Source organism: Trichoplusia ni, chromosome 21 (genome assembly GCF_003590095.1).
Source record: "Trichoplusia ni isolate ovarian cell line Hi5 chromosome 21, tn1, whole genome shotgun sequence".
Taxonomy (NCBI): Eukaryota; Metazoa; Arthropoda; class Insecta; order Lepidoptera; family Noctuidae; genus Trichoplusia; species Trichoplusia ni.
The window spans coordinates 6,778,125-6,795,608 of record NC_039498.1 but is presented as its reverse complement, the minus strand read 5'-3'; the positions used below and the strand labels follow the sequence as shown (position 1 = coordinate 6,795,608).

General features: G+C 33.9%; 1 protein-coding gene across 2 annotated transcripts in view; it reads left to right on the top strand.

Annotated features, from left to right (window-relative positions):
- The window catches only part of LOC113504282 (protein daughterless), a 187,792-nt gene that overhangs the window by 10,782 nt on the left and 159,526 nt on the right, over positions 1 to 17,484 (top strand). For both annotated transcript variants that reach the window (XM_026886521.1, XM_026886522.1), the window contains exon 2: positions 14,995 to 15,047. In XM_026886521.1, coding sequence (XP_026742322.1) covers positions 14,995 to 15,047 — 53 coding nt within the window. The remainder of the gene's footprint in view (positions 1 to 14,994; positions 15,048 to 17,484) is intronic.

The following is a 17,484-nucleotide window of genomic DNA, read 5'->3' as shown; positions in this document are numbered from 1 at the left end:
CGTGATCGAACTCGCGACACGTCCTGAAATATGGGTTTTGTATAGTGAGCCACCACTCGGCTATCCGTGCAGTCAGTTCCTCATCAGTCTTTGTAATTTTTAAGCGGATGTAGAGACAAGTATGGTACATGAGGTACACATGTATAAATGTGTCACATGAGCACCTAAAAATCTTTCTCATGTACTTGCATATTCAGTCTTGCGTTACGAGATACCTTCAATCCTCATTATTACAAAATGATTGAAGTGAAATAAGATACATTAAATTAAATATAATCACAATAGCATTAAACAAAGTGTCGTTTAATTGAATCGTTATCGTAACTTTGACACCCGCTATCTTTTGTTTACGACCGACATTTGACTTTGGAGTAAAATACTTTTATTAAGTATTAAAAACAGTGCTAATTGGTTAATAACTTATAACCTTTTGGGGTGAGATGACATACAAATGTATCTACAATAGATTCTAATAGGTTGTAGAGATCAGATTGATTCTTACCTACCCCCGTGTGAATGCGAAGATGCGGTATCCAGTAGAATCTTGTGCTGCTTAAAGCTGACCATAATATATATTGGGAAGTGATTATGTTAAAGCAGAGAAAAATATTCTTTTCATAGACGTTTAATTTCAAACATTTACGCCATCTTTTGTCTGTGGAATACATTTGTATAGCTCTTTGGATCATCTTTTTCTCTATATTTAGCTGTCAATTATAAAGATTAAGCACTAGGCCTCGCCATCTCCGTGACCCAATGTCTAACGACGCAATCCTGTACGAGCTTCTATGAGTTTAAAGTGGTTGTCTCGCGAAGATTGAACTCGGTCTCACCGCTCCCCCAGTGCATTGGAAAGGCATTCCCCTATTCTATTTATCCCAGTCTATGGGATCCACAAGGGCCAGTTTAGCGAAAAGGAATTAAGGTTGTTCCGTTATCATAATATATAATTTGTTATAATTACCACCTATTGTTCCTTTGCCAAAATTAATTTTACTTACATAAATAACGCGTCATAATGTTTGTCCACGATGGCCTCCTAAACTACTAAACCGATTTGAATCGATTTTTCCCATCATGAGCATTTCGTTTTCAACTGAAAAGATAGGATAGCATTTCAGATTGGGCAGTATCAAGTTCGCTGGGCGAGATAGTAGTCTATAAAATGCCAAAAAGTGTTTCCACGAACATTTTCTAAACAAATTTTACGCAATATATACTTCTAAATGTCGCACGATTTTATCTTTGTTTCTTTTGAGATGAGATAAAACCAGATCGATCTGGTATCTTTGTCTATCCTATAAAGATTACGTAGGTCAGACGTCACATCGTGTTAAACACTCACCGTTTTATCTTTGTTTAGAAAACATTATTTATAACTAATTAATGTTAATTCTACTGTATTCATTATGTGTTAGAACATTAAAAAGTAGTAAAACTTTTGCACTATGGAATTTAAACTTTATGTCACGGGGTTGTGCTTGTTTGCAGTTTAAATGACAAACGGTTATACCACATTTATAAAGACACCTTTTTATGGAAATATCGTGGAAGAAAATGAGTAGTGCCAAACTTTTACTAACTAAACCTGAGCCGCCTCAAGTCATATACTTGATATGATAACTGATTATTTTATAAAAAAGAAATTAATGAATTCTTGCCGTAAGAATTTTAATCCTAGTGTCGCGGGAAAATGAGAAAAACACCCAAACTCAGATCAAACATGTATAGATCACACTAATACTTTTCCAACGCGGGGATCGCACCCGCGATACTTCGCGCAATGAATTTGGCGTGGTGACCTCTACCACTATTCTATCCGTGCAGCCGTGCAGTCTAATGGGCAGGAGTCAGTGACAGGCAAAGTCATAGAAAAAGCTAGTCTAATTAGCCCTATCTAACCTAACAGCGCGTAATAAACAAACAAAGGAAATTCGTTTACTACGCAACGTGTTATCGTTGGAGCATACACTGTGACCTATGCGCGTCAGATACGCTGGCACTACAGGTTATCTCATCATGTTCGTGGTGTTAATATGTAATTATTGTGTGTTTATAATTAATTTGTTGATGCAACGTATTTAATTATTATCTCTGTAAAGCATTCTCTTCGATATTTCCGAATACAATGCGACACTTGAAGTAAAAAGAATAACTTCAAATCTACTCAAATAATACCGCGATATTGTACGCGTCATTACAACCTAATTCATATATTCGTAAATATAATATATTTGCTCAGCTGCGCCGGCGCCGAACCCCCATTGGTCGGCCCGCACGCCATTGTGACGTCATCGAATTTCGAAATTTTATATCATTTTAATTGCTTAAGAATTTTCTGACGCATTTTTATTTTAGATTTTTTTATTACTTTATTAAATTGGATCTTAACGGGCTTTGTTCGATTGTAATTCAGTAATTTATATTTTTTGAGGTAAGATAGTTGTCCTGTGATATTATGTTTTGTCTTACATATTCATTATCTCCTAACACCTCTTTCATTGATTTTAAATTGCGGAAGCGTGACAGGGCAATACACAGCGAATAGCGGCGTCTCCCTTTCACACTGATAATTATATTACTTTATATACGGTGGTAGGTAGTTGAAACTTTTGCTGGTGTTGAAGCAAGATGCTGCTACTCGCGTTGATGCGCGCCATCTCACGTCCTCGATGCTTCTTTTTTAAGAGCTCATGATTGAGGCTATGCTGAAAAGAACTATCTAATTTATTACTACAAGTTTTATAGAATGGAGTCTATTGAATCGTATGCACGGATAGCCAAATTGTATAGCTCTCCACTATAGTGACCACGGTGCGTGTAAAGCTACAGGTTTGAACCCCGCATGGGATAAGCATTTATTTAATCCAAAAATCCTTGCTCTCGACCGCGTGTCTTTGTTTTGCGACTATTAGATTTGGCCGTTTATGAAATTACCGGCACAAAGATTGAAGTGTACTGCTGGACATAGGTCTTCCTCAAGTTGCTACACAACACCAGACCTGCTCCCTTCTTTCTATTTTTTTTTTACTAATGTTAAAATCTAGTGTTCATGACCCAATTACTACGATACTTTTAAATAAATCCTACTTAAATAATGTATAAAAACAGATGAGTATATGTAACGAGATACTCGCATTGGCCGTCCACCCAGCGATAAAACTGTTTGTTATGGATCGATTGCTATTTAGGATCGCCGTCATCAGTTTAAAGAGCGGGTTGGATTTTATTACACATGTAGGAATGAGTCAGCAGTTTTTTTCCGTAACCCTTTTTAGTTTGTCTAATTTGGTTATGTTAGACTGGGCTGAATATGTTATTATCATAATCAATAAGTTCTGGATGCTTCAGCTGTAGCTGTTTCCATATTTCCTTCCCATGCCTTCTTGATTACCTAAAATCAAAAAGTTTTTATTTGAAACAGGCCGTTTTCCAGGCACTTTTAAAACGTTACAGTTATAGTATTGACTCTAATTGCGCGTTTCTAAAAAGTTATTCCTATGGAGATTCCTCTATCTGTCTCTTTATTATCTCTTTAGTCTTGAATTAGTCGTTGCTAACTAATTCAAAATCATGGTCATCTGACCTCTTTTGCCTTACCTGTGTATTATTTGCCTCATTTTGCAGTATTTTCAGTGTAAGTAAAGGGTATAGTGTTGCCCAGGTATCCCTTTGAGGCGCTTCGAGAAGAAGATAAAGGGCCTGATTCTGATCATATATCTACGGTGGCCGGGAGTCTTCAGCCTTCGGGGTGATCCCCCCCCCCCTTAGTACTCCTTTTAACGTGTACAAGAAACATATTCTTAATTAATAGTGAAGTCTAATCGCATTGCCTGTCTATTCGGTATCTCGTCAACTAATTTAATTGACATTTTAATCCTTGACAAGTCTAGATCGTCACGTTAAAGACAGATGTGTGGATGAAATCTTTACTGATAACTATTCGAAGGATGTAATTGGGTTAGTATCCTATCTTGTACGTTTGTAAGACTTGTTGATAGATAAACTGGAATATTTCGTTGAATTTAAATGATTGCAGTTTTCGTAATTACGAGTAAACTACTCTTTACGTTAATCAGTATGAAAGTTTCTGGGTAGATAATTGAATCCTACTACTATTATAAACGCGAAACTTTGTAAGTATGGATGAATGGATGTTTGTTACTCTTTCACGTAAAAACTACTGAATGGATTTGAATGAAACTTTACCACAATATAGCTTATACATCAGAATAACACATAGGCTACAATTTTTGAGGTTTTTAATGTGAGGTCGTAAAAAACACATTTTTTGCGCTTACATTGCAAACGCTGACTGAATCCTACAAGATATATAGAAGGCAGATAGATAGATAGAAGGCAGGTATAAATTATAACTTATATCTTCTAACCACGCGGACGAAGTCGCGGGCAACAGCTAGTCTCCTATAAATGTTGTCATGCCATGATAAATTGACACCCGATTTTATTGTAAGACCCTTTTTAGTCACCCTACCCACCCTTTGTAGCTCACTAAATTGCTGAATTATTATGTTGTTCTAAAATGAACCTTTTCGTTTTGGGTTCCACTTGCTGATAAAGAAAGTAGAATATATTTTCCTGATTCTTCAATTTACTATTTTCGAATAGTTTCCTTTCCAGTGCCGAGACGATCTAGTTTTTGGGCAACCTCGAGTTAAAAAGTCTTAATAAGTTAGTAATAAAGTCAATAGCAATAATTGGTCCTAGATTATGCTGTAACACGCCATCAAGATAACTTGCTATGAAAACATTAGCTTTTTACTATTTTCAATTAATTCTGATCTCCCGATATGGCGTACGTCACTTGTTCTCACACATACCATTAATTATATCTAAATCTAAGGTCTCAGTGTTAGCACTTTGTTCCTATTTGGACCTAGGAATGTGTCTTTATTATCTTTGTTGCACTGTAACATTGTTGCGGGTTTATATTTATATATGTTTTATACTGTAGTGATTGATTTGGTAGACATTTTATTTTAATTTTTTATTAGTTTAATATAAGCTGAAATATTTCTATCGTTTACTGTACGTATGTTTAGGTCCGACTGACTATCTTTTAAATCGCCGAACCTTAGTAGTCCTTAATTATGTATTAAATGGAGAATACTGTTTCTGTTTCAGTATCAAACATTTGGTGATTAGGTATAACCAAACTTTAATAAATAAAAAGACCAAATCGGAACGAAACTATCCACTTTATAGAAGAAAATACACTTCCACTTATTTTAAACCCTAAACTGAACTCATAAGGTCGAAAATCAATAAACATGCTTATACCATTTACCAATACGAACACAGCTTTTCGCGCCACTTTACATGATGCGCAAGAGTCGATTTTTTATCACATTTCCATACATTTTTGGTTCGAAACTAATATTTATTTACTTACCTCCGTTTAATGGTAATTTAAGTTAATATATTGGTGGGCGATGGGAATAGATGCTAAATTGGAATTTATCAGCTGCCTTGATCTCATGTTTTTTTTTTAATTTGAACTTAACTGTCAATTGCGTTTCGTTATTTCTTTAACTTAATTGATTTTAAAGTTAAATTGTTAATCAGTTTAGTTTTAGTAGTTTTGTGCAATTTAATAGTAACTTTTGTGAGATTATGCTTAAACGATACAATTGTATGTATTCTGACGCGTATTTATTGGGGCAGCCCCACTTATTTTTGTAATCAATGTGCATATTTCATATACTTCAGTAATTGTCTTTTTCAATGAAATACGCAATTAGAAAACCTAACTCAAAACAATGGCTATATTTCTACAACTTAATATTTTATTTAAGTTTGTATAACAAATCGTGTTAGCTACTGAAGTTCTGATACTGGATTTGAAAAAGAAAAATCGTAATTTTTTGAATATCATAATATAATAATGAATTTTTTCCGTTAAGCTATCTTCTACATCTACATTATTTAATAAAGCACATATAATTCTAATACATTCTAAATCAACAATCAAAACTCAATCCCGTTAAACCCTCAAAACTACTATACCCAAAGTGAGCGGTAATCTCAACCTCACCAAACAAATAGGCCAGTAGTAAAGCAAGCAACCCTCTGTTTGTCATACAAACACACAAACAGACTAACGTACCGTGTTTACAGAATAAATACTAAGGTTTTAATTGAGATTAACTGATAGGATGGTAGGTATATAGAGCAGAGTGGCTTTAGAAGAATTACAGTTTGGGCAAGAAAAATTTTTTTCGTTTTTTAAAACGACTCCCGCACTAAGGAATTTAATCCTTGTTTCGAAGGGGTTTTCACAAACATACAAATCACACGCACAATGCACGCAAATATTGCTTACGTTATATTATATTAATTAACTAGCTGTTGCCCGCGACTTCGTCCCCGTGGGTAGAAGATATAAGTTGTGATTTATACCTGCCCCGTTTTTTTCACATTTTCCATTGCATCTTGGCTCCTATTAGTCGCAGCGTGATGGTTTATAGCCTAAAGCCTTCCTCGATGAATGGTCTATTCAACACAAAAAGAATTTTTCAATTTGGACCAGTAGTTCCTGAGATTAGTGCGTTCAAACAAACAAACAAAGAAACAAACAAACTCTTCAGCTTTATATATTAGTATAGAGTATAGATGACGAGTTTTCATTTTTTTTTGTAAAAAAATATTTAATTGTAAAATCGGAATATTATTGCTGATGTTCGGTAATAACAAGATCCGAAATAACTAAACAATCGACTGAAATACTTTAAAATTTATATAATTTAACTCTTAACAAAGTTTGATAATCACAGTCGTTAGCTAAAAATCCTAGTTTGCTATAGTATAGAGCACTTCAAAACACTTCTATCATTAAATGTACTTACTAACAGGATTTTATTTCACACCCCGCGTATTCCAGTACAGTGACACAGAAAAGTGCTTTTAATAAAGGTTTCATAATCCACAAAGCATTAGCACCTTAATTTCCAAAACGCTAAAAGTATATCTATAATAAAAAAAAAACATTTTGAAATTCGACCTGAACAAGTACAATTACACACAAAACTATTTTTGTACCATACCCGGTACTGTAATAAAAAATCTCTCTAAATCACTTTTCGTATGAAGTGTACTGGCGTGCAAAAGTGCATATAATCCGAGCATCGTTGTTATTGTGTACAGTCGAGTACGAAAATGTTAAATTTTCGCGATTAATCAAATTAGATTCAGGAGGGGAGTTATTGCTGTGTCGTATTCATAGTAGTGACTTTGAAACTAAAGTAGATGTAGAAATAGGGACCATGAAAGTTATTCTGAAAGAGAATATTCGCAGATCTTTGGAACAGTGATTTTTTATTTCACTTAATCAAAATGTTTGAAATTGACCTTGTGTCGCAAATAGAGTCAACTTTGAGTCTCTCTGTGCATCCCGGTATTCGGTAAACAACATTTTAAACTAAATCTTTATAAACAGATTTAATAACTCAAACCCATGAATAACATTTATGACGGCAAGAAAATAAACCACAACATAATAATATTAAATTAAATGGGAAAAATTACATATACAAATTATTGGCATCAACAACCATTGTTAGCTTTTTTCCCTACCATGACCCCGAGGGCCTCTCGAAATCCTTTCTCAATTTTCCATTTCTGCTAGTTATGTATCTAATATATAAAATTCCCGTGTCACGATGTTAGTTACCGTACTCCTCCGAAACGGTTCGAGCGATTTTTATGAAATTTTGTATACATATTGGTTAGGTCTGAGAATAGAACAACATCTATTTTTCATACCCCTAAGTGTTAAGGGTTGCTCACACTAAAAAAAAATATTTTATTTTTGGAACGAAATAGTTTGTTTTTATTTTTTTTATAAATAGGCATTAAAAATACATACAACTAGAAAAAAAAAAATCGGCAAAACAACGTTTGCTGGGCCAGCTAGTAATAAAATAATTATATCAATAAGGTAGTAGACTATAAATACGGGTGCGCGCACCCTCGGCTAGTCCAGTTCACGGTCGACAATATTTGTAACATTAACGACAAAAACACGCGCCGAGAGGGGAACTCCGACTTTTTAGCTTAGCTTACTGTGCAGGGGTGTAGCAGAAGTATTACTCGTAATTTTGTATTAATTTTATCCTACTCATATCGTAAATGTGTAAGTGTGGATGTTTGGTTGTTTGTTAGCCTTTTACGTAAAAACTACTGAACGGATTTAGATTAAACTAGCTGTTGCCCGCGACTTCGTCCCCGTGGGTAGAAGATATAAGTTATGATTTATACCTGCCCTGTTTTTTTCACATTTTCCATTGTATCTTCGCTCCTATTAGTCGCAACGTGATGTTATATAGCCTATAGCCTTCCTCGATAAATGGTCTATTCAACACAAACGCGTTCAAACAAACAAACAAACAAACTCTTCAGCTTTATATATTAGTATAGAAGTATAGATATAGATGTGGTACATGGATAGTTAATAAAATAGATTAGCACATAGGATAGTTTTTGTATCGATTTTATGTTCCCGTTCCCGTTTCGAAATGTTGTAAGTCATTGTCTAAACATAATATATGTGTAATATTTGAGTGTCTGTTTGTGATATTCATATAAATGATTTTTATTACATGCATATATACGATTATTATACGGTACATACACCTTTTTTTTAAAAAAAATTGTCTTCCTTTTCCGGCTAGTCTCTGAAATGGCTACGCCGATTTTGACGGGATTTTTATTGGCAGGCTGGCTACTTTTATTTTAGGAAAATAAAGTATTTATTTTTTAATTCCTCTCAGGCTCAGCTAGTATTTGAGCTAATCGATTCGAGTATACTGCAGTTTTACTTTCCTTAGACCTTCTCTATTTTCTTGTTTTACAATATATTATAGACCCCGTGTGACGTCATGTCAACTAAACGTACTCAGCGTGAACCCGAATGAACACCCTGATTCGAGTGCTCTTATTTATTATATTAAATATTAAACTAGTATATAATATTTGCATATATTTTTATATACACGTCTAAATAACCTGATTAACTAACTACCTATGCAGCTCAAGTAATGTTAAATAACTTATCTTTCAACCATTTTATTATAATTTATAATATATCATACAACAATCACATAACATTATCGACCCGGTACCAACAACTAAACATTACTCTCAGCAACAAAGGGGTTGCCATATTAAACCAGATTCTTTCGAGCGATTCACCGTGAAATGGTGATGATATATCGTCCAATCTCCCGAGGGGTGATTCAGGGTGGATGGTAACTTGTTTTTATTGAGTGGTTAGATTTTAATTGTATTAGATGCGTATCTGTTTATTTATTTTGGGTTTTAGTGGTTAGCAGCGAGCTTTCATTTGAGAATGGACAATTTTCGAAATTGCTTGGCTTAATTTGTTGTCGTGTAGTTTTTGTTGGTATAAGACAATTTCAGCTATGACTGCAAGTACAGTTTAAATTTATTTGTGAAAATTTTAGGTTTTTAAGTTATTGACACTAAAGGGATACTACATAAGTTTGCGTCGCTTTTTATTTTTTCGGGTGCGATTTTGTTTTGGTCAGTAGCTTATTATACTAGCTCTAAACTTCTAATGCTTAGTGTCTACCCAAGAATAATCTTTCTTTTCTGAAATTTGGCCAGTGCATTATAAAATTTGTCTTGAAAATCGGACATCGGTTATAATGGTATTGCATCTTTAAAATGGCCGTATTAAGAATATACCTCTTTTTCAACATGATAAGAAGCACGCGAGTAAAACACCGTTGTTTAGCTAGTATATATAATTACTTTAATCGCTAGATATATAATTGGAAGCCTCTTTTCATCATATATTCTGTTTGCGTATAAATTAATGTTTCATATTATAAACGTTCAATAGCAAGGCTTGTGTTTGACAATTTTAATATAATAAAATAGTGAATTATATGGCTATTGGGTATATGTTATTTATCTATTTGATTTTTAGCCTTGCGAGTCTTGATCACATAATTATTATTTTTTCTTTGAAAAAGAGTATAATTTTAGGTATTAAGGTCTTTCTTTTGCTTTTTTTTAAGTGGTCTCTAGAGTTAGCCTGACTGTAGGCTTGACTACTTGACTAGACTTATTGGGGAGACTATAGCATATTCCAGTCAGTTAAGAATATAAACATATTCTGCCAACTTATCATCCCAATATTCCCATCGTGCGGTTAGAATAATTAATTTATCTGGCTCTGTCGTGGTATCCTTGTGGATTTATGAATGGATTTCAATTCGTGCGGTTACAGGTTCAAACATAAAGCTAATTTCGTCTTATGTGACTTTCACGTATATTTTATCATTGTTTCGGTGAGGGTTTTCACAAGCTAGAAGCTGGGATATCGCATTGAGTTATTACAGCGATCAATGTTCAGTCCTCATCTATATGGAAAGAGACCTTTAACCGGCACTAAAACATTAACAGGCTCCTAATAATAACCCTATCTCCACAAAATACCCTCAAAAATTTATTCAATCGTAAAATTTCGAAAAGGGTCGACCAGTAAATTTGTGACATATTGACAGAACTACATGTTAACATTAGCGGTGGCCACGTGGCCAGCGCGTGGCGTCACGAGTGGACGTATGTTAGTGTGTAAAGCATCCCTAATCATTGTGGGTAGTTCGTACTTGCTTTCAAGTGTGAATTTTGTCATCAGAATTTGTATAACTGATTTTTGAAAGGAGGTTCTTATGACCATCCGTGTGTCATGGATGTATTATTGTTTTAATTGGATAGTTTGAAACCAGACTTTTTTCGAATGTTTATAAAATGGCTAGCGGCTTCGCGGTTTCGTCTACGTGTTGATGAAGATATAAGTTTCGTTTTTTTTTATAAATTCGGTTATTAGTTTTAGGTTATGTGTTGTAAAGCGATTCCAGTGCTAATGAATTAAATCCTTGTGTCTCGGCTTCACAAACATTGAAGTCGTAGAGAACATCTAGACTTCAGAACAAGCCTTTGCGAATCCGCATATGCTTGTCCTACGCTGGGATCGAACCCAATACTCATTGCACGTTATGCGTTCAGCGTGTTTACCTATTCCACTTAGCTATCCGTTATATAGCTGCTTAGTTTTAAACTTACAAACCATAATAACCAATTTAGCAATACTTTTCAACGAAATATCAAAAGTCTTTGTTCAAAGCTCGCTATAAATTATAAATTTGCATTTCCTTTGTCTGTCGCACGGTAATAAGTTTGCCTACAAGCTATGTCTTCATTATTACAATGTAAAGTGGCAATTTGTTATCGATTTCTTAAGAATGTTGTGTGGTACAAGTTGTAAGATGTTTTGGTATTGTTATATGACAAAATTAATGTTGAGCTTTATTTTGCTTAGTTTAAAGGTTACATATAATTATATAAAAATGTATAGATTTTAAACGAGCCCCACGCTAAGAAATTATATCTTTGTGTTGTGAGGGTTTCACAAACATTCAAGTCGTGCACAAAGACACCTAGTTTCAGGACAAGCATTCGTGGATCACACAAAAGTTAGTCCTGCGCGGGGATCGAACTCGCGACACGTCGGGCTTTTGTTGGTGACCTCAACCACTTGGAACTTTTTTAAGGATTCGGAATTTTTGACAACAATGATAACGTTATACCACTTATTTTCGAACATACATTTTCCGCTACAATATTTCCCTCTACTCTCTCTCAACTTAGACCAACACTAGAAGCTTTTGTTATGAGCAGCATAATCACTTGTAATAGGCTTTTAATTTGTGTAACTGTTAGTTACGGGAACTATCGTAGGAATATCGTTTTATATAATTATTGTTTGCTTTGTTTTCTTTATAATATAACGTCTGGAACTAAAGGTATTGCGAAGTTATTACTAATTGGTCAAATAAGACCGTCATACTAAGGGTTGCGACAGGAAAAAGAAAAATAGTTTTTCATACATTTGCTTTCACCCATCAAGTTTATGACCGTAACAATGTTTTAAGTTTTCGTTGCGGTTATAGCAACAGATATACATCATTTTTGAAAATTGAAACTATTTAACTATCGTGGTTTATGTCATACAACCTGGTAACAGATCGGCGGTCAGGTGCCTAGATAATAGGGTCAAATTAAGCTGGTAACAGACGGGTGGGTATGTTGTGAAGCCTCGAATAAACTTTTGGCTACGAAAACTTAATATCAATAGTTTTACAATTATCATTTTAATTTGCAGCGTTTTTCTTTCGATGTCTTTTATTGAAATCCAGATAGAACTCATGCAAAACTATGAATGTTGGTGAAACACGGTTCTGTACTCTTTTCAACTTCAAAATTATCAATGTTGCCTAATTTAAATAAAAGATTTTGAAACCTTTCACGTGGTTACTTGCCAAAGAAAGAAATATTAAATAATAGCCTCAGAGAACATCGTTCCAAAATTACCAATTCAACACCCTGTATACAGTCGACATGTTGATATTAGATCACCCCTATGTTATAAGCACTGTTCAGAACCGTGTAATTTGTAAATCTATCAGTCCCCTCTAGGGGTTTGCGATATCTAAGCTATGACACCCTAAAGCTTAATAAATAGAAAGTCAGTTCACTAAGAAAATTCCAGTTTCGATTTTTGGTCTGAAATGAATCGTAGACCTTGTGTTTGAGTCGCTGTTGATCAGCAACAAAGTAAGCCTGAAAATTTAGGGTGTAGGTAGGTAGGAATATAAAAAATATTTTTGAAAAAAAAAATGTCTTTAAAAGCTTTTTTGTGATCTTATCATTTAATGAAAAAAAGGTAAGGTTAATGCTCAGATAGGACTAGAACTTGCGACTCCCCTAGTCGTAGGTTTACCACACCAGTCGCTTTAACAACTGAGCTACCGACGGCTGACCGAGAGTTATCATTTTAAAATAATTCCAGAGTGTATGTTTACACAAAAACCGTTTCCCCCATATCAAAAAATGGTCGATATATAACTAAACAATTTGAGTTACAATCAGGGCTCTGCCCACCCCCTGTATAATTTGGATTAAGCATTCTCCTTTGTTATACAGGGTGGCTTTGTCAACGAGATATTACGTCATTCATTTGACGCGACGTGACAGCTATTCAAAATGATAGTGTAAAAATAAGGGTGGCACAAAATTAATTTTGATTCAGTATTTATTTGTTTTGTAATGGTGAGGTTATTGAAATAGGTACTAGGGCAAAGATGAAATCGATTCTTCGAGGTGTCCAGTATGGGTTAGTAGGATGTATTATTATAACTAAACTTTGTATATTTCAGCAGCATACTTTGTCTTAACATAAAATAATTTTAACTATTTTGGAGTCCCGTAAAGTTAGATGCTATATAAAAACACACCATGAACAAATTGAGAATAAGGCGAGTAAAACCGCTACCCTCAGCTAGTCCAATACACCAAAATGCCAGCCACAAAATTGTCTGTGGCGTTTCGAGGCCTCTAATTATAAACGTCATTACAACCAAAGGTTTTACTTGAAATAAACAAAGACGAAAGATCGCTATAACTGGGATTAATGAGCTTTGTTTAATACATCTACCCTCGAGAAAGCGCTAACGGTCTACAATTATAGAATTAATTTGAATAATTCCCAGCAATGCCTTTGCTTAATGCGGTGGGTAGAGAGTGTAGAAACAGACGTTTATTTTTGGGTGTTAATTAATAATAGATTTTTTTAAAGGATTCTTATTTTTTTAACAAACTTCATAATAATTATATGAGTCTATCTATACATAATAAGAGAGACAATACGCAATATACTGCGCTGTAAGCTGTACGCTACTTGTTAACATATTTTGTTTTGAGAGATATCACCAAAAATTACTTTGGAAGAAGGAAAACATCGAGTGACATGAAACGAAAGAAGATGGTCTAGAAAAATGTATAGGAATGACAAAACTTTGTAGCAAATATGATGGCAAGGATAGCCATAGGATAGGTAGAGGTCGTCACAGTTAGCCTACGGTGCATGAAATGTCGCGGGTTCGAGCCCCGCATAGCACTATCATTTGTCTGGGTGTCTCTATGTTTGTGAAACTCTTCGCGACACAAGTATTATAGGCCGTAATGGGAAACGTTTTATAAAGAAAGAATATAAGAAGGAAAGGGCATTGATCAACAAGCTTTCTGCTCTTACATTTTGGAATGTAATCTCCTCGAGTGTTTCTATACCGTTTGTCAATGGTATATTACAAGAAACAAAAGTGTATATTTTAGTATAATAATATTTAAGGACATATAAAATCCAGTTAAAATGAACTCACATAACTTTAAACCATGTACATGACCATAAATTACGGTCGTCTGTTAAATTTAAATCGTAAACTGATTTTCAAAACCTCACAGTATATCATTCAGTTATATCAACTCAACAGATCAACCCCTCAACCAACCGATATACACTCACTACCCTTTTTTAACCGACTCCACAATACAATTTTATTAAATTCTATTAGCTTAATCAAAATGGTGCGAGCTTTAATTCTTTTTTTATTGTGCGCGGATTAGGGAACATCTTTTTATTATTATGATGTTATTGTTATTCTACGGGTTAAATAATGTTATATTTTAAATTGCTTTCCGAACGATTTATTTTCAATATGGGTATTTTTGTGGTCCCATGTTGGGCGCCAATATTTTTTTGTTATTTTATACTAACAATTTTATGACAGTATAAGAACTATAACGGAGTATAATTAATTTTAAGATAAGCGAAGATGTTTTTATTTCCCAGTTTTCCTTATTTTTTGCCATCCCTTTATTTCCTTGATTTTTTTCCAATTTAATTCCCTGTTTACTAAAACAAAGACCTTATATTCTTTTGCGGTGAAAATAAGTGATGTGATAAATAAGACAATGGCATAATACGTAAACGTGAAACACTTCAGCAAATCGTTCGAGGAACGCGGGAGTGGGTAAAAACAGAAAATGATACTTGTGTGATGAAAAAATATTTTGTATTAAATGTGGGTATTCGTATTTTGTTGACAGTCACAGAAAAAGCTGGATACCAGTCACCTTATGGAGGAATGGACAATGGAATGGTGAGTCAATTTATTTAACTGCTTATGTATCTGTAATTCCATGTTTTTTTTTATTTGTGTCAGTATGTTTGTTTCTAGATCTAGGTTTTAAGTTTATTTATTTAGATAGTGTTTAAGTTTATTAGGAAGAGTTTTATTTGTATTTTGGTGCTATTATTGTAGCAGAATAAAATGTATTTACTTTGTAGGCCTTAGAAGTATTGAGGATTAGCGTTGCCTCCGATTTTGGGGTTAGTACAAGAGACCTATCAAATAATTCATAGAGTTTATAGGACTAGCATTGTTTCGGTTTTTTTGGGGTTCAGAAATCATATGTGGCAATAAAATAAAAATAGCAATCATAAATATGTTAAGATGATAGAAATTATTTCGAGGAAGCGTAGATAATTACTTCTATATTTGAGTAGCCTGTTGGGCAAGTAGTTAGTGGCACTAACTGCTGTACCTGAGGGGATCAATTCTAATTCAAGACAAATGTTTGTTTGTGTGTCTGGGTACAATTATGGGTAAAATTTGTATTTAAAAATGCATAAGTACCTATATTTATTTCTTGTCTAGTATTGATAGTACAAGCTCTGCTCAGTTTGAGCCTATAATTTGATTAAGTTCAAATCCTTAAAATATATTCAACAAGAAGAAAATAGAAGACTTACAAAAACTATCCAAATATGTAATATTTATAACTCTATATGCGTTAGCAAAAAAAGGATACAAATGCAAATCCGAGATGCGGAGGTTTACATGTTTTGCTGACCGTACGCGAAAAAGGTCCAGGAATCAAATAAATCAGAATCGTGAACGATTCAGGCTGAATTTATATTTGTGGTTACGGGATTTGTGGGTAGATGTAAGATTTTTCTAAAAAGAGGGTAGTTTTCGAAAGATACGTGCGGTTTATGTGTTTTCGTATTGGATATCTGATTCTACAGTATATTTTGGAAAACTATACTGTAATTACATTTTGTTGGGATGCTATACAACGTGGCTCTACATTGGCGACATAAAGAGGATTGATTACATATCCTTCCGGACAATTATTTTCGCTTAGGTGATGAAAGTGTTGTATGATCAAGATCGTAATCTGTATCGTGTCTTAGTACTCCTTAAAAGTAAAGTCTCATGCTGTCTCTGTTACTTTAATGTATTAAGGAGCGAAAGATATAAATATATGTTACCAGCTAGCAAATTTACTGTGAGCATTTTTTATTTTTTTTCGGGCTTTTGAGATGCAACGTTTATTCACACGTATTTATCAGAATTGACTGATAAATACATAGATTTGGCTTTATTCTCGAATACTTAAATCGCTTTTTTGATTCAGTCTTCCCTAATACTAAACTCGCCTTTAATTCATTCGCTCAAAAAAGAAAATATACTTGACAATCTACAATGACGTAATTTATAAATGAAGGACGATTGTGAGACTTTGTAATTCCATGTGTAATCTATATAGACTTTTGATCGAGACTAATTAAGCTAATAATTGAGTCAGCCTATCATTCGATCAAGGATTGTGTGATATCATAGATAAATTAGTTCCTTAAACTTATAAGAGATGGCGTTGGTACGCTTTGTTAGATCGTATTATTCGTGAATGCTTACAATGTTAGAGTAATGTTAATATAAAGGTTTAGTTAAATAAAGTTGACATTAAACTAACAGTAGGTACTTATAACTTTAAGATGAAAAACCGTTCAAGTGCAAATCAGGCTCGCGACACTGAGGGTCCCCTATAAATAGATTTAAAAAAAAATTAGCCAACAAATTTATGACTGTGCCATCCGTTGCTTCACTTGGATTCAGATTCCGCTATAGGGAGACCGTCATAATAATATGTGTTTATTCAAACTATTTATCTATCACTGTTAATCAGAAACAGTCTAGTGACAGATGGAAAAACAGCAGAAAAAGAAAATTAAGTTTTTGCCGTATTTTGGGTATGAAACTTTAAAATGATGTATAGAAAATTAGAAACCCGTCGTTATTCTTTACCTAAAACACAACAGGTGTCTACGAAATCTTCGATTATTAAACGATCAAGTTACAGACAGACAAACATTCGTAAATAAATTATTAGGATGCCTACAGAACGAGTTCATTGTAGGTATATTAAAGTACCTATACAATGTCCACCTGTTCGATTGACCGGACGGCTGGGATACCGCCGGACCGGTTTTCAAACCGTACGTAAATATATTGTTGCAGTGTAGATTTTTTTTGGGTTTTTCTGAAAATCCTAGGGAAACTATGTTTGTTAATTTTAATTTATTGATGTGAAATCAACTAAATATTTTTTTGTTTTAGTGTGGAAGGTTTCCTAAATTTTTTGTACAAATCAAATGCATAAAGAAACTCAAATGTAAAATTTGCTTCGATTAAAAACTATTTGTGAATTTAAACTGCTTGGAGAAGGCATTGAACATAGACAAGTTGTGAC